The sequence below is a fragment of the Ursus maritimus genome, unplaced genomic scaffold (genome assembly GCF_017311325.1).
Source record: "Ursus maritimus isolate PB19 unplaced genomic scaffold, ASM1731132v1 scaffold_1, whole genome shotgun sequence".
NCBI lineage: Eukaryota > Metazoa > Chordata > Mammalia > Carnivora > Ursidae > Ursus > Ursus maritimus.
This window is the reverse complement of record NW_024423343.1, coordinates 68,075,608-68,098,889: the sequence shown is the minus strand read 5'-3', so window position 1 is coordinate 68,098,889 and position 23,282 is coordinate 68,075,608. Positions and strand designations below refer to the sequence as shown.

Genomic DNA, 23,282 nt, shown 5'->3' with positions numbered 1-23,282 from the left:
AAAAGTGATGAGCTCCTCTTGGAAGTTGCACTTACTTGCCAATGACCAGAACATACTCACCTGACCATACCAGTTAAAAGTTAGGATATTAGAGGAGAAGAGAACAGATATTGAGGAACAGATAATATGTATACTTCATATATGGTTTCATTTAATCTTCATAATACTGCAGACTATGTATCATAAGAAGACTAATACTCAGAGAAGCCAAATAAATGGCTAGAAAATTGCAGATATGGGATCTGATTACAAAGCCTTTCCTTTTTTCATTCTATGTAGTTAAGTGTTAGGAGGACATACATAAATGTTATTAAATAAATAAAGTCATCTTCACTGTTATTTCACATATTTTTATATCACGTATTTTCGCAGTATTGTATCACCTCTTTAATTCCAGGACACCCTATATAACTTTACTCCATGCTTTTCACCATCTTGAAATTAAATGTCATATCAGCTAGTTTGTAACCAAGGCCTAGTTTAAAGTACAATTTAAAACAAAATGACTACTTCTTTTAAAGCTATGATATCATATGAGGAAAACTATATCACTGTATTTCCCAAGCAATAGCTTCAATACTCTGTTTGGAAATGCTATATAATCATAAAGTTGAAAGAGATTATATCATTTAGTGCCTTCATTTTAAATAAGAAAGGAAAATTGAGTTCCATTGAAGATACAAGACTTATCCTTTATTTCATTCCCACTGCTGCTTTTCAAGCATCATGGGAAAGCACTAGCCTAATCAGTCATTTTTGTAAGTAACCATCATTGTTATACTGGAGAATTGTCTCAGGTTTGCAGAGTTGTATGATCAGAAAAATCAAGGGGTGCCTGGGTGTCTCAGTTGGTGAAGCACCCAACTCTTGATTTCGGCTCAGATCATGATCTCGGGATCCTGAGATCAAGTCCCACTCGCTCAGCAGGGAGTCTGCTTGAGATTCTCTCTCTTTCTCTGCCTCCCTCCCCAGGCATGTGCACACGCTCTCTTTCTCTCTCTCTCTTTCAAATAAATATTAAAAAAAGAAAAATCAAGCTGAATAATGCATAAAGAAATGCTTATTATTCTAGCCTTTTTTAGTGAAGAATGGATATTATCTAACACTAAAAACATCTTTATAGCCCTTGGGAACCTGTTCTAGAAAGGATGACTGCTATTTGATAATCAAATACCTAGTATAAATGTTACCTACCTCTCAGAGCCTTTCCTAAGCCTCAAAAATAGATGTGACCACTTTCCTCTCCCAGTTCTATAGCCTTTGGATACCTCAGGGTACATATATGTACACTTTTAAGTTCTAGCTCATGGTGCTTTTGTGAAGATGAGTTTCGTTTTTGTTTTGTTCCCAGTATCAGTGGTGCCCAGTAGTCTTTGCTCTTACTTGGCAGTGTTTTATCAAGTAAACATATCCACCATGGCACCCTAGGAGAATAGTTCGCAGTTGCCTTTATTTTTTTTAAAGGTAGTTAGTTAGTTAGTTAGTTAACAGAGAGGGAACACAAGCGGGAGGTGTGGGGAGTGGGAGAGGGAGAAGCAGGCTTCCCGCTGAGGGGGGAGCCTGATGGAGGGCTAGATCTCAGGGTCCTAGGATCCTGACCTGAGTGGAAAGCAGACGCTTAACCACTCAGCCACCCAGGGGCTCCTGCAGTTAGTTGCCTTTAATAAACAGTCCTTGAATGAAGAATTTCATAGTCCCAGTTCCCATGCTTATCGCTTTGTAGCTCTAGGGAGCTCATTTAATGCCTCTGAGCCCTTATCAGTCAGATGGGAATGTGAATAATAGTATTGGTGAAAAAACTTTGTAAAAGGAACACAACTCTGAGGTGGAACCCTCTGAAGCCCCTTGCCTCACCCCACAAAAGTGCCTTACATGTAACAAGTAAATATAAACTTTATTTTTCCTAATTGAATAGTAATGGGATCCATTTTATAACATCTAAGTTTGGTCCTAGCAGTTGGCAGACCTTTGTTGGAGCTGGGGAAACTTTACCAAGGGAAGATAAAATTATCTACCTTGCGTAGGCTTCCTCTCCTACCCTAGAACAGTTTTATTATTGAATCAAGGGATTAATGAAAGAGGAAGCAGTCTGCTGCCCAGGGATTTTCTTGGTGCTTCCTCCTGGGTGGGCACACATTGGACCTGGGAGGCAGAACAGGAACTTGCTGTCCTTCATTTTCCTTCTCACAGGAACCACCCAGGGGGAAAAAAAGGAACTACTGCCAGAGGGACAGAGGTGGATGGGTAGGGACTATCCAGGCTTCAGGGGGATTGCCCTGGGTGGGTGGGGGTGCTTTGCATTCCGCTTGCCCAGATACCTTCTGGGGTATCAGTGACTTACTCTTCCTCCTGTAGTGGAAGGAAACCAGCAAATCAGACCCAGAATAAAGAAATTACCATGGAAGGCTTTCCTAAAAATACTCTTAAAACAGTGAAACCATAACTAGAAGAGTGCTTCCAAGGCAGAGGTTGCTTTAGCTTGGATCTCCTGGGTTTAGGCAATGAGATTTGGGTTTGAGCATGTTTACTATAAATAAAACCATTTCCCTGGAGCCTGGCAAGTTTTGCAGCAGGCATACCAAAATGTAATTGAAATGTGACTGCCTCTTAAATTGTGAAATTAATTTTACACTTAACAAATGCTTTAAAAAAAAAGAGAGAGGAACAAGTGGCTTTAAAGTTCAGGGTGTTAATATTTGAAATCTGTCCAATTTAATTAGTTGGGTCTCAGCGACTGTTTCCTTTTTCTCTGGTCACTGTCACTGATCTAACACCCAATTCTCTTCTTGGTTGTGAGATAGAAATTAAATGTATCATTTATTTAGTTGTATTGACCTGAATCGTATCTCTCCAGCATACATTCTTATTTCAGGAAATAGGATGCATTCATGTGGAATTTACTCAGTAACTCTTGTTAGTGACATTTGTGTGATCTAATTCAAGGACCTGAAATGAAGCGTCCACATGATTTACTTGCATATGATGCAGCTATTTTTAGTATTGCATTTACATTTTTAAAAACAAGAATGCACCTTCTTGATGGAACAGACATGCATTTTTAGACTCACAGATTCAACAACTGAAGAACAAAGAACTTTCTTCGAAATCAAGTCCAAACATCTTTTTTTGTATTGGAGACAAAGAAACTTGGGTTTCGGAAAGATTTAGTGGCCCTGAATCAAGGTCACAGTGTCATTCAGTGACAGAACAAAATAAGAAACTAGATGGGTTTCCAATTCAGGGTTCTTGTTTGTCTCAGATTTTAAAATATAGGTGTGTTTTATGTTGACAATTTGTCATGATGTGCAGCTTTTTAAGATAGTGATAGGTAACTCAGCCACATAGTTACTTAAACCTCTCATTTCTGCATTAGCATTTTATACTGTATTATAGTTCCGATAGCTGCCAATTCTTATTTTCTTTTACTGTATACCTATTTTTAATCTTGCTTATATTTTTATAAGCTGCCTTAAATCCTTCTTTGAATGATATAGTGTCCAAATGAATAAAGTACTCAACATGATGCTTTGTGTTAATGCTAATTATTTGTTTTTCCGTAGTATCTATGGCATGTCAGAGATCCTGGCAATGTTAGTTATCCAAAGAGTATTTCATCTTTTTTTATCTATCAGAGGTAGCAGTAGAAACAAACTTCCCCAGTGGAATTCCTTAAAAAAATTACCATTCTTTCATTTCTTCAGAAAGCAGTAACACTCTGACCCCCCATAATAAAAACCTTGAAATTGTTTTTAGAAGCCTGAAAATGACTTAGGAGTGTATTTAGTACTTAAAATGAAAGACTGACTGGTAGGATTGAAATATTACCTAGATATTTTAAAAAACATTGCAATTTATGTTCAGCTGATTTCAATAAGAGTGCCAAGGCCATTCAGTGGGAAAAGAATAGCCTTTAGTGCTTGGGCAGTAGGATAGCCGCATGCCGAAGAAAGAGTTTGGACCCCTACCTCATACCATACATAGATTAACTGAGTGTGGATCAAAGATACAAATGTAAAAGCTAAAAGTATAAAATTCTTTAAAGGAAACATAGATGAAAATTTGCATGACTTTGTCTTAGGCAGCAACATTTTAGATAGGACATGAGAAAAGCAAGCAACGAAAGAAAAAAATAGATAAAATCAGATATCAGAATTAAAAACTTTGTTGAAAGACACTATTAAAGAAATATAATCTATAGAATGGGAGAAGAGTTTGCAAATTACACATATGTGATAAAGCTCTAGTTTCCAGAATATATAAAGAACTCTTACAAATCAACAATATGAAGACAAATAACCCAATTAAAAAGTGGACAAAGGATTTGACTACATAGACATTTCTCTAAAGAGGATATACAAATAACCAATAAGCACTGAAAGATGTTCAACATCATTAGGAAAATAAATCAAAACTGATGAGGTACCACTTCACACCCACTGGGATGCATATAAATTTAAAAATTTAAAATGTTAATAAATGTTAGTGAAGATGTAGAGAAATTGGGACTCTTACTCATTACTGGTAGAAATATAACTTGGTGGGGCGCCTGGGTGGCTCAGTCGTTAAGCGTCTGCCTTTGGCTCAGGGCATGATCCCAGCATTCTGGGATTGAGCCCCACATCAGGCTTCTCCGATAGGAGCCTGCTTCTTCCTCTCCCACTCCCCCTGCTTGTGTTCCCTCTCTCACTGGCTGTTTCTCTCTCCGTCAAATAAATAAATAAAATCTTTAAAAAAAAAAAAGAAATATAACTTGGTACACATCCTGTGGAAGCAGCTTTAGCAGTTCCTTTAAAAGGTTAAACAAGATTATCATCTAACCCAGCAATTCTGCTCCTAGGTATATATCCAAGAGAACTGAAAACATGTTCACACAAGTATGCATACACAAATAGTATAGCTTTCTTCAGAATAATCAAAAAGAGGAAAGAACGCAAATGTCCATTAGCTGAGGAATGGATAAACAAAATGTGGTATGTTCACACAATGGAATATTACTTAGACATAAAAAGCAATGAAGTACTGTTACGTGCTACAACATAGATAAACCTCAGAAGTTTTATGCCATGTAAAAAAAGTCAGACACAAAGGCCATATCTTGTATGGTCCCATTTATATAAATGCCCAAAATAGACAAATCCATAGAGTCAGAAAGCAGATTAGTGATTGCTGGGAGATTGATGGGAGAGGGGAATTGGGAGTAACTGCTAATAAGTAGTTTCTTTTTGTAGTGATAAAAATGTTCTGGAATTAGATAATGGTGATGATTGTACAACATAGTAAATATACAGAAAGCCACAAAAATGTACACTTTAATATGGTGAATTTTATATGAATTGTATTTTAATGTAAAATACCCCAATTTTTTAAAAAGCATTGTGTACCCAAAATAAAAGGACAGATGAAAGATTAGAGACTGAGATTATGAAGGATTTCCAATCATAAAGAAGTGAAATAATTTGGTACCCCCAAGTCCCCTGCCCCCATAGAGAACTTTATCTATTCTGTGGCTTTCAGAAGATTAAGAGGAAGGTCCTGTGGTGTGGCTTTCACAGGAAAAATCAGAATCATTACGTGGCCCTCTGCTCAGAGCCAAGGAATGTGGTTAGAAATGTTATGCAAATTGAGATGATAAAACCAAATTACCTCCACTCAGTAAATCACCTGTAGTTCAGAAACAGCAGGGAGGTTGGAAAACTAATAGGGAGTGTGGGTAGGACTGAAGGGATGTGATTTTTCTTTTTTAATGTACAATCCAACAACAACTCTCCCTAGATTTTGTGCTAAAATAAGAGCATTTTCACACATTTTAATTGCTCTGCGATAACAACAGTGTGAACTCCATCCACAAACATTTATTATCTATTTAATTTTGCTCTAATTTCAGTGTAGCAAGAATTCACCTTGTAAGTGGGAATAACTGTCCGTTTAGTAAAAAGAAATTCCTTCCCACGTTGCTAATCCTGTTGTGCATTTCTATAATAAAGTATTAATAACAAATGGCCTTTTATATTTCTCCACTTTAAGGTTGTGTTTTTAGATTACTATTTTCAGAGTAGCATCTTTATGAACTGAAACCCTACTTGCTCCTTGAATACTAGTAGAGAATATTAAAAATTGAAGAAGCTAATGTTTCTTAAGATTTGTAATCAGGGTTTTATGGGGCATCTGTCGTTAAGCGTCTGCCTTTGGCTCAGGGCGTGATCCTGGTGGTGTGGGATCAAGCTCTACATCAGGCTCTTCTGCTGGGAGCCTGCTTCTTCCTCTCCCACTCCCCCTACTTGTGTTCCCTCTCTCGCTGGCTGTCTCTATCTCTGTCAAATAAATAAATAAAATCTTTAAAAAAAAAAAAAAGATTTGTAATAAGGGTTTTAGATGAGACTTGTATCCCTTTATAAACTTTTATATAAAGTGCTTGGTGCTATAATGTTAATGATAAACTGTATGGAACTGTCTATAAGATGCATTTTAGAAATGAGATTTGTATAATTTAGTAGCTATCTAAATTGTTCTGATTATTTTCCAGACTTGTCATTTACTCCATCCTTTATAGTGATGCTACAGAACAGAGAGGAATGGATAAAAATCTTGGCGAGCAACTCAATAAAGCTTATGAAGCCTTTCGACAGGCATGTATGGATAGAGATTCTGCAGTGAAAGAGCTACAGCAAAAGGTATATGGTTTTGGTTTTGAAAGTTCTTATTTATCCTGGTAAATGGAAATTTGAGAATCTTTTGCAAGTGAAAAATACTGTATTGTTAGAAACTTTCTTGAACTATAACTACTAAAACAGAGATATATATTAATGGATGGAATTTAAGATTCTTATTTGTTGTTTTAAAAAGCAAAACAACATTGTGACCTGAGGGAAGAGTTCATAAAGAGCATTATCCTCCATAAATAATTTTTAATTTTCAGTTTCAAAAGAGAGTAAATTAGAAGAAAGTTATAGTTCCTAGGTTAGTTTAGTAGTTCCGAGACACATGTCTGTTATGGGGCCATGATTAGATGTTCACTAATCTGCAGCAAAATGAGAAAAATAAGAATGTAATGAACTTCTTGTAATGCTAAATTTATCCAGTTCAAATTTCTGTCCTTTATTCTCATACTATGTTTCCATACTATCAGATTATAGGGCAGAATTTTATTAACACATGCTTTTGTGAGATGATAATGATAGAGTTTTTGTTTGCTTGTTTAATATCACTATTTAGTAGTGTTTTGGGGGTCCCCAATACCAAAAAACACATTCTCTGTTCTCTAGAGGAACTCACAGGACTTAACATACGGTAACATTCACAGCTAAGATATATTATAGTGACATGATAAAGATACACAGCCAGATCATTAATATAAAACATCAGACAGACTCTAGAGGGATCCACATGCAGGCCTTCTATGCTCTTTCCNTCCTGTGAGGGGTCACAGAGAGTGTACCCTGCCTCCAGCTTCAAAAACTTTGTCACACATATGCAATCCTTTTACGTAGGGACTCCATTTGAGACTCAAGAGTTGGGGGGGGGGGGTTATTAAGAGCTAGTCACATAGATATTCTATGTCAGCCAAAATTTCAGACTCTTAGAAGGAAAGTAGGTCTTCACCACAAATTTCATGGTACAGTCTAATTAAGCTGGCACAACAGTCAACTTTATCACTTTATACCTTTATCACAAGTCAAGTTCCTAGATGCCAGCCAAAGGCCAACCTTGCAGTAGTTTCAACAGGCAGTAGAAAGTGGGAGATCTTAAATTGGTTACCTCATTTAAAAAACAATTTTATTAGTCTTAAAATTCTGAAATCTAAAAAATATGCTAGCCATGCAATTCTGTTTCTTCCATAAATATAGGAACCACACAGTTCTCTTCATCCTTTCTGCTTGACACATCTATAAAACTAGATGTCATACGTACTTCCCCATATTTCTCAGAAATCATTATTATTTGTGATTCTCCTGTTCATTTACAAAAGATTATTTCCAGTTATATGAGTAGACTTATGGACTAGGTCTTCTTTAGGGGTACATAGGAGAAACGGGCATAACAATGAGAGAGTTTTCCAAAATTATTGAACTTTAGAATTTGGGTTTCTTTGCCTTTCCAGTTCAGGTATAAGGCATAATCACTTTTTAAAAAACGACAACAAAAAAAGAATCCCAACTTTTATTCTTCTTATTTTCCCATTAGGTTCATTAAGAAACTTCAACAATCTTCTACTTGTTCTAGGAAAGTTAAGAAACAGAATTAGGGAAGTATTGAGGTATTCTTAGGTTGAGGCAGAAACAGAAATTTCTCTAACTGCTCCTTTGCCTTCACTAGCCAGTGGTAAGCAACCAGAAACTCGTGATTTAACCTTTTAACGGCCATGGAAAAAGCCTTTGCTCACATCAGCAATTATCCAAAGGAGGGTAAAGGGAATTTTTTTTTTTTTTTTTTTTTTAGTATTTGTCAAGTACTCAAGAATAAAAGAAAACATGTATACTATATATTCTTATGTACTAAACTCAAAATATCCTGACTTATTTAAGAAAAATCAATGTGTGCCTGCTGTATACTAGGTCTTTGATGAAGTTCTGAGAATGCTGAAACAAACATAGTTTATGCCCTTAAGGAACTTTCCAATAAGAAGATAAAAAGGAAGGTTAATAGTTATTACCACAGTGTACTAAGTGCTATAGTGGAGATCTGTGGGGGATAGTTAATAAGCACAAAGAAGAGACACCTAAATCAGTCTGGGAGGATCAAGCCCAACGCTTGAGCTAACATTAGGAGTTGGGTAAATTAAGGAAAAAGAGTCCTGCAAGCAGGGGGAACAGTATACATAATAAAAACACAAAAGTGAGGGAATATATGGTACATTCCATGTACAATAAGGTGATTCTTGGCTCCAACAGGAACAATAGAGCAGTTCAGAAAAAGAAGCTGGTGAAGCTAGATTAGGACCCTATCATGAGGAATATGACTAAATAGTTTATACCGTATTCTTGTTCAATCAGAATTTATATATGCTTTTAAAAAGTCTTCCTGGGGCGCCTGGGTGGCCCAGTCGTTAAGCGTCTGCCTTCGGCTCAGGGTGTGATGCCAGCATTCTGGGATCGAGCCCCACATCAGGCTCCTCTGCTAGGAGCCTGCTTCTTCCTCTCCCACTCCCCCTGCTTGTGTTCTCTCTCACTGGCTGTCTTTGTCAAATAAATAAAATAAAATCTTTAAAAAATAAAAAAATAAAAAAGTCTTCCTGACATTGGGATATAGGATAGAGGGCAATGCGGAATTCACCTCAACAAGCATGGTGATGATAAACAGTGGTCTAAGAGCCAGGAATATAAAAATAAGTGGCAATCATCAAGTTGCACTTTATGAACTTTCATATATATATATAGAGAGAGAGAGAGAGAGAGAGATCTGCATGTAACTTTTGATTCTCTAAAAACATAACTACTAATAGTCTGCTGTTGACAGGAAGCCTTAACAATAACATAAACAATTGATTAACACATATTTTGTATGTTATATGTATTATATACTGTATTCTTAGAACAAAGTAAGCTAGAGAAAAGGCAATGTTATTAAGAAAAGTTATTAAGAAAAAAGTTATTCAGAAAAAATATATTTATATATAGTAATGTGCTGTATATATTGGAAAAAAAATCCACATATAAGCAACCCATGCTGTTCAAGGGTCAACTGTACGTATATTATACTTCAATGTAAAAAAAATAAATAAATGGCACTCATTTCAAGCAGGTCAACATGAGAACTTAAATTAAGCATTAGGGATGAATTAGGGAAGAGATTTAAGATTTATTTAGGAAATAGAATGGAAAGCAGGTGGCACCTGCAGGCCACTTCTGAATGTGATAACATAGATTCTAGGATGATACTCAGGTATCTGGAGTAGAAAACTAGATTGATGATGGTGCTGATGACTAAAACGATCAGTAGAGAAGAATATACAGATTTATAGATGGGGAAATAAGATGCGTAATTAGGTTTTAATTACCTGTGGGAGATGCAGGTGAAATTGTCCAGTGGATGGTTGCAAATATGGATCTAGAAACCTTTATTATAGCCTTGAATAAAATAGCATTTCCAGGTTTGAGTGTATAGAGCAAAGAAGTATTTGAAGGATAAGAATGTGAGAGGAAGGAAATAAGGCCAACCTGTTTGTTATTGGAGTTTCAAAACTAGGTTAAAGAATGGACTATGAAAGAGGAGGAGAAACACCTATTCCTCTGAGAACTGGAAGGAACGAGAAAAAAAAATAGGTGTACACGAAGATAAGTTTGCAAATCAGAAATGGTGGTGGCAGGAACTTAGCAGGGTTATCATCTATCATTTATATGTGGAATCTAAAGAAGTCAAACTCTTAAAAACAGTAAAGTGGTGGTTACCAGGGGTTAGAAGGTGGGGATAAGACTGGTGATGTTTAAGGGTATAAACTTATAATGAGTAGTGAATAAGCCATAGAGATCTAATGCACAGTATAATGAATATAGACAATAATATTGTACTATAATTATATAATGTGATAAATATTGCCACAAGGGCATATTACAACATGTAAATGTATCAAAGTAGTACACTGTACACCTTAAGCTTGCACAATGTTACGTGTCAAATTTATTCAATTAAAAAATAGAAAGGTTATTATGTAAGACACTATTTTTTTTTCTATGAAATACAAAGTGAAGTCATCTGAGTGAAATGATTTTAGGATATTCTGCGAATGGTAGTAAAGCATTGAAACAGCTTCAGTTAAGAAATGAGAGAAGAAAAATGTTGCATACAACATTTACCATGAATTTGGTGCTATCAATCCATGATTGTTGGTCATTTTCAGCAGCTTTCTTGGTACAGAAGTGGAATGAGCAGATGGCCAAATCCAGGATTAGCAGAGTTAAGAATAGAAGAATGGTTAGGTGGCTAGAAAGTGGGTGGTACAAAAGCAATTGAAATTGTGTGCTTTGAGATACAAACTAACATCAGGAAGAAGTTAATCTAGGAGTCTAATAGACTAAGAACAAAAAGAGGGTTTATATCTGAGATCTCCATGAAATGAGAGAACAGATACAGAAGGAGTAGAAGAATGTGAGAGGTCTATTAGTAATAGACTATTACTAATGAGTTTTTGAATTGATGTTTAGGATCTTCTGTCTTCATAATGTGTCATGAAAGTGGGTAGCTGGAGTGGGATTGAGAAATTGAAGAAACTCAGAGCACTTCTCCTAAAGTGTTGATAAGATTAGGAGCATTTGGAGAGACTGTGTGAAAGGAAGAACCAAGGGGTGCCTGGGCGGCTGGGATGGTTAAGCGTCTGCCTTCGGCTGGGGTCATGATCCTCTGGGTCCTGGGATTGAGCACTGCATTGGGCTTCCTTCTCAGTGGAGAGTTTGCTTCTCCCTCTCCCTGACCCTCCTCCCTGCTTGTGTGCTCTCTTTCTGTCTCTCTCAAATAGATAAATAAAATGTTAAAAAAAAAAAAAAAAAAAAAGGAAGAGCCAAAATGCTGTAGTGTGAGAGAATGGTATGTTGTAAGATAAACAGCTCTGAGGAAAGACTGGTATAATTGATTGCCTTGTTGGATGGCCTTTTGCTTAAATTTAAAGGACTAATGGTTCAGAAGTAGCAATGATGAGGCAAGATAGTGCTTATCTTTTGTTCTCCCACTTCCTATTCCATCCATTGCCCAACCCCTGTGGTTTGATGTAGACAGCTTCATATGAGGGGACTGCAGAGGCATCTGTATCCTCAGAAGACAATGTAATAATTCCCATTTTAAAGCAAGATATCAGTCTTTTTGAAATTCAGATTTATTGGCCATTACATTCTCTATAGTATAATGAAATAGGAGTTCTGACGTAAAGTTTTATACTTTGATCTCATTCATTATGGTTTTTTTAATTAACTTTTTTCTAAAACGTTATTGCGAAAAGACCGGTATACTTTTGACATTTCTTGGGATTTTATTTTATGGAACATTTATTGTTTTTCGAATTATAGAATCAGATGTGCCAAGTGCACTAATTTGTTCCACTCTACTCCCAGAAATGAAATTGAACTTTGAAGTAAAACAATCTAGATATTCCTCATTTAGAATCTCTAGTAATAAGATGATATATATGAGCGCTCAAATTCATAGTATGAAAATTAGAGCAAAGGCTCTGAGTGGTGATTTTGGCAAAGGAAATTATTACTTGCTTTGGATATTTTGTGTTCACATGTAAGAAGATTAGTCAGGGCAAGATGATCAGCAAGAGTTGAAGTGTTGATCTTTAAGGTACCAGTTGGAAATACCAATTTGGGAATCATCTTCAGAGAGATGTTTGGAGTGATAGGAGAAGGAAGTACCAATGGGAAAGAGAGCAGAGCAAGAGAAGAAGAGAAGCAAGAGGACAACCTTGGAGAAGTTTCCTGGCATTCTGATGGAAAAAAGGCCCCAAGGGCTTTGCTGTCTGTGAGCCTACCTGCCTTCTTAACATTATGCTTATGCTTAAAAGAATTAGTCTATCAAGTGACATCAGCAAGATGGCAGACTAGGAAGTGGCAGGCGCCTGTTCAGATTGATTGAAATAATTTTATAGGAGCTCTGGAAATCAGTGATTTTCAGCAATCAAGCAGACACCTAGTCAAGAAAAAGCCATATTCAAAACTGTAGGAAATTTCATGGCATTTCTACTTGCCCTTGACCCACTCCCTGACCATAATGGTGTGGTGCAGTTGGGAGGAAATAGCCCAAATTCCTGGTTCCCTCCTCAGGAAGAAAGGAGAAGGGTAGAACTTGTTTGAAATATCCTGACCTGTCTGTGGACTATCCAAGGGACTGTTTTCTGTCTAACTTGACTTGGAGCTCAGAGTCGGGAATGGTAGCATAGTTTGGGTGTCAGGCTGGAAGCTGTGGAAGGCAGTGGTGGGCAGCATTAGCATGTGGAGAGAGACTGCAGTGGACATCTAAGTGTAAGAGATTGAAGGAAGAGGAATAGAATAAACATCTAAGGTCCTGAGAAGCTGGGGTAAGACTTTTTGAGAAGTTAAGGTACTTCAGCCAGCCAGGAAAAATCAGAAACAAACAGAAACATACACACACTGGCCTAAGCAAGATACACACCAGAAAATACCTGGAAGACCGTAAGGCTTTACCCTGAGCTAATCTTAAGGCTAAAGGGCCTGCTAATTGGTAAAGATCTTTCACACCTGGCTGCAGAGACCGGGAGAGTTTATTCACATACCCCAGTTTTCAACAAATTATGAGGCCTACAAAGAAACAGGGAAATGTAGCCCTTTCAAAGAACATAATAAATTTCCAGAAACAGTCCCTGATAAACATGCATCAGACTTACTAGACAAAGACTTTAAAACACTATCATAAGTATGCTCAAAAAGCTAAAGGAAAACAGACTCAAAGAAAGGAAATGAGGAAAGCAATAATATAAATAAAACAAGAATATTAACAATGAGACAATTATTTTTAACAAGTGAAACATTCTGGAGTTCAAAAGTAAAATAAATGAATTGAAAATTTCACTAGAGGGGTTCGAGGGCAGACTTGAACAGGCAGAAGAAAAAATCCGTGAACTCAAAGATAGGTCATTTGAAATAATGGAGTCTGAGGAGCAAAAAGATAAAAGAAGTAAGAAAAGTCAGCAGAGCCTAAGAGATTTATGGGACACTATCAAGTGGAGCAATATACACATTATAGGAGAAGGTAAAGAGAGAGAAATTAAAGAAATGTGGGGGGGGGAAGTAGATTGTTTGAAGAAATAATAAATGATAACTTCCCAAATTTGGGAAACAATGTGGATATACAAATCGAAGAAGCTCAACAAATTCTATGTAGGATAAATCCAAAGAGCTCTCCATCAAACTACATTATAATCCAACTGTCAACAAAAACAAAAAGAGAATCTGGAAAGCAGCAAGAGAAAAGGAACTCATCATGTACAAGGGAGGCCCTATAAGATTGTCAGTGGATTTCTCAGCAGAAACCTTGCAGGCTAGAAGGCAACGGGATGATATTTTTAAAGGCTATAGGAAAGAAACCTGTTAACCAAGTATACTGTATATGTGGTAAAACTGTCCTTGAAATGAGTAAGAAATTCAGATTTTTCCCAGACAAACGAAAGTGGAAAGAGTTCATTACCACTAGACCTGACCTAGAAGAAATGCTGAAGAGTATCCTTCAAGTTGAAATGAAAGGATGCTGGATAGTAACTTGAAGCCATGTGAAAGTACAAAGTTCTCTGTAAAGGTAAATATATAGACAAATATAAAAACTGGTATTGTAATTTCAATTTGAAACTCCACTTTTTATTTTCTACAGGATTTAAAAGCCAGATGTATAGAAAAATTAATTTTATTTATTTATTTGAGAGAGAAAGAGCATAAGACAGGAGAGGGCCAGAGGGAGAAGGAGACTCCCTGCTGAGCAGGGAGCTTGATGCGGGGCTCGGTCCTGGGACTCTGGGATCATGACCTGATCTGAAGGCAGTCACTCAACCAACTGAGCCACCCAGGCGCCCAGTAAATATAAATTTACTTTAAATCCATATTAATGGATACACAATAAAAAAAGATGTAATTTGTGCTATCAGTAACAAAGTAGGGGGGTGGAGCTATAAAGTTGGAGTGCTTTATATGCAATAGAAGTTAGTTTGGTATCAATCTAGGATATTGTCATAACTTAAGGATGTTGTATGTAGTCTCAGTTGTAACCTCAAAGAAAATATCTACAGAATATACACGAAAGGGGAAGAGAATCAAAATGTGTAAATGTGTGCCTACAAAAAATCAACTAAACAGACAGAACAGACTTTATATCAAAGATTTTTGTAGAAGATAAACAGGGGCATTATATAATGAAAAAATTATCAATTTGTTGAGAAGACATAGTAACTATATATGCACTAAACAGCAGAACTCCAAAATATATGATGCAAACATTGACAGTATTCAAAGAAGAAATGATAGCTCTATAACAACCATCAAAGACTTCAGTACCCTGGGGCACCTGGGTGGCTCAGTCAGTTGAGCATCTGACTCTAGGTGCCGGCTCAGGTCTTGATCTCATGGTTGTAAGTGTGAGCCCTGTATTTAAAAAAAAAAAAAAAGACTTCAGTACCCTTTCAATAAGGGATAGAACAACCAGATTAGAAGATCAGTAAGGAAAATGAGGTCTTGAACAAACATTGTAGACCAGTTGGAACTAACAGACGTATATAGAATATCCCACTCAACAACAGCGAAATTCACATTTTTCTCAAGTTCATGTGGAACAGTATCCAGGATAGCCCATATGTTAGGCCATTAAAAATGACTTAATAAATGTTAAAAGATTGGAATCATACAAAGTATCTTTTCTAATCACAATAGACTGAAACTAGAAATCAACAACAGAAGGAAAACTAGGAAACTAAAAATATGTAGAAATTAAATAACAGTCTTAAACAGCTAGTGGATCAAAGAAGAAATCACAAGGGAAATTAGAAAATATCTTGAGACAAATGAAAATGAAAACACTGTATACTAAAATTTGTGGGATGCAGTGAAAACTCTGCCAAGAGGGAGGTTTTTAACTGTAAATACTTATATTAAAAAGAAGAAAGATCTCAAATCAATAACCTAACTTTACACCTTAGAAAACTAGATGAGGAAGTACAAACTAAACCTAAAGCTAGCAGAAAGAAGGAAGTAGAGATTAACAGTCATTAAAAAGTTCCCAACGAAGAATGCTTAATTCTTCGTGGTGAATTCTGCCAAACATTCAAAGAGGAATTACCACCAGTCCTTACTCATACTTTTCCAAAAATTGAACAGGATGGAACATTTCTTAATGCATTCTATGAGGCCATCTTTACCCTCATACAAAAGCCATACACAAACATTGCAAGAAAATTGCAGACTAATATTTTTTATGAATATTGATGCAAAAATCCACAACAAAATACTAGGAAACCAAATTCAACAGCATATTAAAAGGATTATAGACCTTGACCGAGTGAGATTTATTCCTGCAAAGCAAAAATGGTGCAGCATACAGAATCAGTCAGTGGGATACACCACCTTAACAGAATGAAGAGGGGGAACACCACACGATAATTTCAATTGATACAGAAGAAGCAGTTGACAAAATTCAAACCCTTTTAAAACCTTTTAAAAACACTCAGCAAACCCGGAATAGAAGCAAATATTTCAACATAATAAAGGCCATTTATGAAAACCCCACGACTAACATAATATTCCATAGTGAAAGACTGAAGGCTTTTCTTGTAAGATGGGAATGAGACAAGGATGCCCACTTTTACCACTTTTGTTCAAGATAGTACTGGAAATCCTACTGAGAGCAATTAGGCAAGAAAAACAGTATCCAAATTAGAAAGTAAGAAGTAAAATGATCCCTGTTTGCAGATAATCTTATATGTAGAAAACCTTTTAAAGATTCCATCAAAAAACCCTGTTAGAACTAATAAATTCAGCAGAGTTGTAGGACACAAAATCAACACACAAAAATTAGTAGCATTTCTATACATTAACATTAATCTGAAAAAAATTAAGAAAATTCCATTTGCAATATCATCAAAATAAATAATATACTTAGGAATAAACTTACCCAAGTAGGTGACAGACGTATACACTGAAAATTACAAAACACTGCTGAAAAAAATAAAAAAGCCATCAACAAATGGTAGAAAATTCTGTGTTCATGGGTTGGATTTACCTTTCACCATGTACAAAAATTAACTCAAGCCAGAACCTAAATGTAAGAGCTAATACTATAAAACTCTTAGAAGAAATCATAGGGAGAAAGTTTCTTGACATTGGATTTAGCAGTGATTTCTTAGATATGACACCAAAAGATTAGGCAACAAAAGAATAATTAAATAACTTGGACTTCATCAAAATTAAGGCAGCCAAGGAATGTGAGAAAATATTTGCAAATTATGTATCTGATAAGGGATAGATATCTAGAATATATAAAGAAACTCCTACAGCTCCACAACAACAACAAAACCTGAATAAAAACTAGGCTAAGGGTGCAAATAGACATTCTCCAAAGAAGTTATACAAATGACCTGTAAGCACATGAAGTGATCCTCAGCATTATTAGCCATTGGGGAAATGCAGATCAAAACCACAATGAGATGCAAGTTCATCCCCATTGTATTGGCAAAGATATGGAGAAGTTAGATTCTTGTACATTGCTGATGGAACTGTAAAATGGTAAAGCCACTGTGGGAAATGTATAGTATTCCCTCAAAAAAATAAATGTAGGATTACTATATGACTCAGCCATTCCACTTCTGGGTATATACCCCAAAGAAGTGAAAGCAGGGACTTGAAGAAATATTTGTATATCCATGTTCATAGCAAGCTTATTTGTAATAGTCAGAAGATGGAAGCAACGCAAATGTCCATGGGTGGATAAATGGATAAACCAAATGCAGTATATACATAAAATGGAATTTATTCAGCCTTTAGGAGAAGGAAATTCTGACACATAGTACAACATGGATGAACCTTGAGGATATTATGCTAAGTGAAATAAGCCAGTCACAAAAGGACGTATAGATGTATGATTCTTATATGAGGTACTAGAGTAGTCAGATCATAGAGACAGAAAGTGGTAGGGTGGTTCCTAGAGGCTGAGGGAAGGTAATGTAGAGTTAGTGTTTAAAAGGTACAGAGTTTCAGTTGAGGAGGTGAAAAAGTTCTGGAGATAGCTTGTGGTGATGATTACACAACTTCGTGAGTATACTTAATGCCACAGAGCTGGACACTTAAGATTGGTTAAAGTGGCAAATTTTATGTATATATTTTACCACAACTTTAAAAAAATCTGTTGCAGAAAAAGAAAAGAATTGGTGTAACCTGGATTCTCTTACTAGCTATGTCTTATTGCTGTTCATCTATTTGTACAAACTTACCAGCCTTTTACCACTTAGTTGTCCGTACTCCAGGCCAGTTCTTCTCTTAGTGTTTCTGTGGAAAAGTGCAATTTAAGACTCAATTTAAGACTCCCATTTAAGAAGTCAATGTGCTACATCCATTTAAGAGCATTCTGTCAAGCAAAGGCATCCAAGTGTTACAAATTAATGAGGGAAACAAAGTCAAATAAGGGCAGGTAAGTGATTTTTAAAATATTACTGGCTGAAATTACAAAAGCAGCACATGCGTATTGAAAAAATGCAAGTAATTCAAGATACACCAAATATAAAGTGATTGTCTTCTCCCTTACTCCCGAGGGGTAAGCATTGTTAGTAATTTGTGAATCATATTTTTTGAAAAATAGAATGGTGCTAATCTGAAAAAGATTAAAAATTTTTAAGAACGTCTTTATCTTTTGGGGCATCTGGGTGGCACAGTCAGTTAAGTGTCCAACTCTTAGTTCCAGCTCAGGTCATGATCTCAGGATCATGAGATCAAGCCCCACATCGGGCTTCACGCTCAGTAGGGAGTCTGCTTAATTAAGACTCTCCCTCTCCCTCTGCCCCTCCCCACTGTGCAGGAATGCACACGTGTATGCGCGCACTTTCTCTCTCTCTCTCTCTCTCTCAAATAAATACATTTTTTAAAATTGTCTTTATCTTCACCATCATCATCACTAAGATTTATCAAAGCTTATGTTTACCAAAGTGCTTTATACAGTCATCTGATTTAATCACCATACAAGTCTTGTGAGGAAGTATTATTTTCATTTTTCAGTTAAGGAAAAGGAAGTGCAAGAGAGTTGAAATAACTTGCCCACAACCATGTATCTTATAAGTACTAACGCAAGTAGAACTGTGATTTGAAAAAAATCTACCTGACCGTAAATATCATGGCTATAACTTCTTTGCCTAAAATCATCAATAGTCTTGCAGATTCATATATAATAGGGCTACCTCATTCCGCTTAATGGCTGACCATATCTCTTGTACTACCTCTTCCTTAAATCGTTTTTTTAACATTCCAGATAGCATGTTTGCTTTTTCTCATTTCTCCTTGAGTCCCTTAATCTCCTTTGTAGGTTTATTCTCTACAACCCTGCTGGTACATTTTAGTTTTTCAAGACTTTCTTCACTTCTTATTTTATATTCTTATAGAGCTATCTCATCTTCTCCTGTAATTTCAGATACCTATAACAATGACTCCTAAATTTATCTCCCTACTCCAGATCTGCCCTCTGAGCTCTATACCCATATATATCTCATTGCTACTTGGAAGAATGTTAAATTGAATCCCCAGACCTCCACTAATTTTTCCTCATCTGTATCATTTCAGAAGAGTAATGAGTTTTACTAACTGCTATGGAGAATTATACCACCTTCTATTTATCCTAAATTACCTCACTTAAATTTCAAAGGATGATTCCTCATTTTATTACTAGCATCCTATTATTGGTCATCAAGTATATTTACTTTCCCTGGCCCCTAAGTAGTTTTTCTCTTTTAGTTCAATACCAAATTTTCCATTATTATACCTAGGCACTCTTGGCCACCACGCCATTAAATTGTATTAGAATCTCTCATTTTAAGAACACATAACTATTTTGAGCTTTTCCTTCCAGAATAGCTTTTATTCTACTCCATACTAAAATGTCACATAACCCCAGATAATGCTGAGCCAGTTGCATCCTGTTCCTCATTCAGTCCTTAAATTTATATTACATCGTAAAACAGAAAGGAAAATTATCATTCATTAAATGAATATATTTTATAAGTTTCACATACTTTATGTGTAAATCCTCATAGCCTGGCGAAGTAGACATAGTTAGCCCATTTTAAAATGAAAAAACTGAGACTCAGAAATAAGTAAATTTTTTTCAGCCAATGTGGCAGAATGTATACTGAAACTAGGTTTATGTGAATCCACATTTGTTTTACTAACCTAGCTAAATCACAGCCCATTCCAGGTATTCAAACTGTTCTTCCCATTACTATGAATAACCTATCTGGGGTTCCTCTTTTCTTGGATGAATCCTTACTTTGTGATTTATACACCTCTTATGAAAAGAGACTAGAGTGTAATGCTTGTTATTCATTTTTCTTTCATTCATCCTACAGTTTATGACGTCCCAGGTACATAAAAAATGTAAGGGATTCAAAGATAAGTAAAACATAGAGCATGCACTTAAAAGGTTCATAATCTGAAATCACTTATTCTATTTGTTGCCCTGTGTAAGCATTCATATGTACCAATGCTAAGAGGTCTTATGATTGCTCCAAAGTAGAGGGATGTTTTAATCACAGTAGCCCCTGACATGGACAGCTTTTAATGTGCTTACAGAATAAGAGAAGAAACTCTTAAATAGGACAGTGGCAGAGTTGTCTCGGTCCTTGAATTAGTTACGGTACAGGATAAACTATTGTTAACAAGAGACCAAGAAGTACTGTGCTTAAATAAGATAGAAGTTTACCCTCTCATGCAAGAGTCCAGAGGTGAGTAGCCAGGGACAGTAAGGCAGCTCTACCATCCTTAAAATATGGTTTCCCTTTCTGGAATCACAGTGGCAATTCCTGTTAACATTTCCCTGCCAGGGAGACCAGAGAGAAGCATGGAAGAGCAGATAGCTTTCTTTTAATTATGCAGTCCAAAATTTGTACAGGTCACTTCTGTTCACATCCTGTGAACAGAACTTAGACATATGGTCGTATGGCTGTAAATATATCCTCAACTGGATGACCATGTGTCCAGGTAAAAGTCTGTATTACTGAAAGAAAAAAACAAAAATATGTATGGGGGAATAATTAGCAGTCTTTGCCACATCTTTTGGCTGACGAGGCTAAAGTTGCTGGAGAGTATCTAATATGACAAGAGTCCATAATGTGGACTTAAAATATTTAATCAGTTTTATTACTTATACCAAGTTGCTTCTTGTACATTTCTGCCACTGTTCTGTGGAAGAAACCAAGTATACTTAATAAAGACTTAAATATCCTCTATTGCTTCTTTGACCATCTTTTCAAGAGAAGAATCAGTAATAATTAAAACATTTTGAAATTTTAAAATTGTTTACCACTCTTCTTTTTTTCCTTTCTTTGGTCCCCAAAATCTCTGTGTAAAGTGTCCGTGGTAGTGGAGCAGTTGACGCTTGTTTTTTTCTACAGAAGCTACTGGTATTAGAATAAAGGTGCTTCTGGCTATTTCTGATCAAAGTTTTATTTCTTCTATCTTACATTGTCAATACTTTGCCATAGACTCTTTTTCTACCTATCAAAATTTAAAATATTTGTATCCTTTGTTCCAGGTTTTTATTTCTAGAAATATTCCTATCAAAACTTTTAGACAGGTATGCTAAGATACAAATTCAAGGATCTGTTAATAATTGGGAGAGTTTAAATTATAATGTTCATTCAAAAATATCGTGAGCACCTATTCAGTATATTGTATCAGGAACTGTTCTAACTATTGGGTCCACAGTGATAGGCATACATGCTCCCTGCTTCGTGTAATGGTGGTACATCTAGTAAAGCAGAGACTAGTCAAGTAATCTCATAAATGTAAGTTTTCAAACTCTAATAAGTATTAGGAAGAAAAGTAAACTGCTATTGGAACATCTGTTAGGGACTTTACCTAATCTAGGAGGTCAGAGAAGATAGGCTTTCTGAAGTCATTTTTGAAAGGGCATGGTCGGGGTACTCTCCAAGTATAAGGACCTATGTTATACAGACTCATTGGCCTAAAAGAATTGAAAGTATAAGGGAAATGTGCAATGAGAAGAATCGGGGGCAAGACTGTGTAGGGTCTTTCGAGGCCATATTGAGGATTTTTGGTTCTGTATTTTGAGAACAGTAGGAAACCAAGATATTAAGATATTTATGGGTGAAGGGTGGAAGGACTGAATGGATGTTATGATTACATATGCATTTTGCAAAACACAGTGACTACAGTTTAGAGAATGGATTGGCTGATACATTTAGGGAGAGCAGTGAGGTTATTGCAGTAGATAATTAAGGTTGTGATGGCTTGAATGGTGATGGCTACATTAGAGACAAAAAGGTGGATAGATTTGAGAGATTCAAGATTAAAACTGACGCTTGATAACGGATTGACTGTAGAACAAGTAGATGTCAAGGATTGTTATAGGTTTCTGGATAGATAGTGGCTATCTGGATGGATGGATGGATAGATAGATAGATAGATAGATAGATAGATAGATAGAGGTGCCATATACAGAGAGGGAGTCCAAAGGACCTGATTTTGCAGGGAGCTGGGGTGGGAGGAGGGAGAAAGAGAAGTTGGAGGGAGGAGATCATCAATTCTGAATATGTAAAAGTTGAAATGCTTTCCCAGCAGCACTTGGCCACATAAATCTAGAGGAGAGACCTAGGAACCTCAGGGGAGAGGTCTGGGCTAGAAGGAGAAATTTGAGAGTGGTGTATAACCTGCCACTTCAGATGAGATTGTTAAGGAGAGAGTATATAGCAAAAAGAGGACCTTGGTAGAACTGGATATACTTACATAATATGCCACAGTGGTTATTTAAGGGCTTGGGCTTTGACAGTCAGGCAAACCTGAATTCAAATCCCAGGTCCACTGCCTACTGAGAAACTTTGGGCAGGTTATTTTGTACCTCTTTGTGTCTTCAGTTTTCTCACCTGTAAAGTGTGGAAAATAATCTACTCAGAAGATTAAAGGACTAAAATGAAATAAAATAGAGCTCTCTGATTTTGGCACATAGTAAGTATTCAGTGAAATGATCATATGATGATAATGTATTGTTGAAAATTTTGGTTACGGAATAGTTCACAGTTTTTAAAAAGTAAGATACATATATATGTGCACAGAAATTCTGAAAGGGTACATACCAAAGTGTCAGTAGTTAACTCTGGAGGACTGGAAGTCACAGTAGAGGAAAAGACTCACTTTTTACCTTGTGCATATGTGGGGTTTTGTTGTGGTAGTGATGGTAGACATTTTGTTGTTTTTTTTAATTTTCTCAACAAATGTGCTACTTTTGTGATTTTTAACAGCCATTAATTGTTATTAATCATTTTTGACTATTTTTTCTCTTTGTAAACTTTGAACAACCAGGGTTTTTAGTGTTTTTTTGCTTGATAGAATGTTTTTGATTCAGTGGAGGTACTACACTGCTTTCTCAAAAAGAAACTTCTGAGTCCTGGGTTACAATGAACTAGAAGAAAGACTGAGAAAACTGGCTTAGAGCATGGGGAAGTTGTGTGGTAAGTCTGGTGACACATATTATCCATGTTTAGTGGCTATCAGGGCTTTAGTTAATGGATGCATACACTAGATGCTATGGTAACAGATATTATATAGATACCTTGCTCATTATTAAAGGAAAGGAACTAACAT

At 36.2% G+C, this 23,282-nt stretch overlaps 1 protein-coding gene across 4 annotated transcripts in view; it reads left to right on the top strand.

Annotated features, from left to right (window-relative positions):
* The window catches only part of TANK (TRAF family member associated NFKB activator), an 86,971-nt gene that overhangs the window by 27,507 nt on the left and 36,182 nt on the right, over window positions 1-23,282 (top strand). For all 4 annotated transcript variants that reach the window (XM_040644580.1, XM_040644579.1, XM_040644576.1 and 1 more), the window contains exon 2: window positions 6,524-6,671. In XM_040644580.1, coding sequence (XP_040500514.1) covers window positions 6,573-6,671 — 99 coding nt within the window. In that variant the 5' untranslated portion in view covers window positions 6,524-6,572. The remainder of the gene's footprint in view (window positions 1-6,523; window positions 6,672-23,282) is intronic.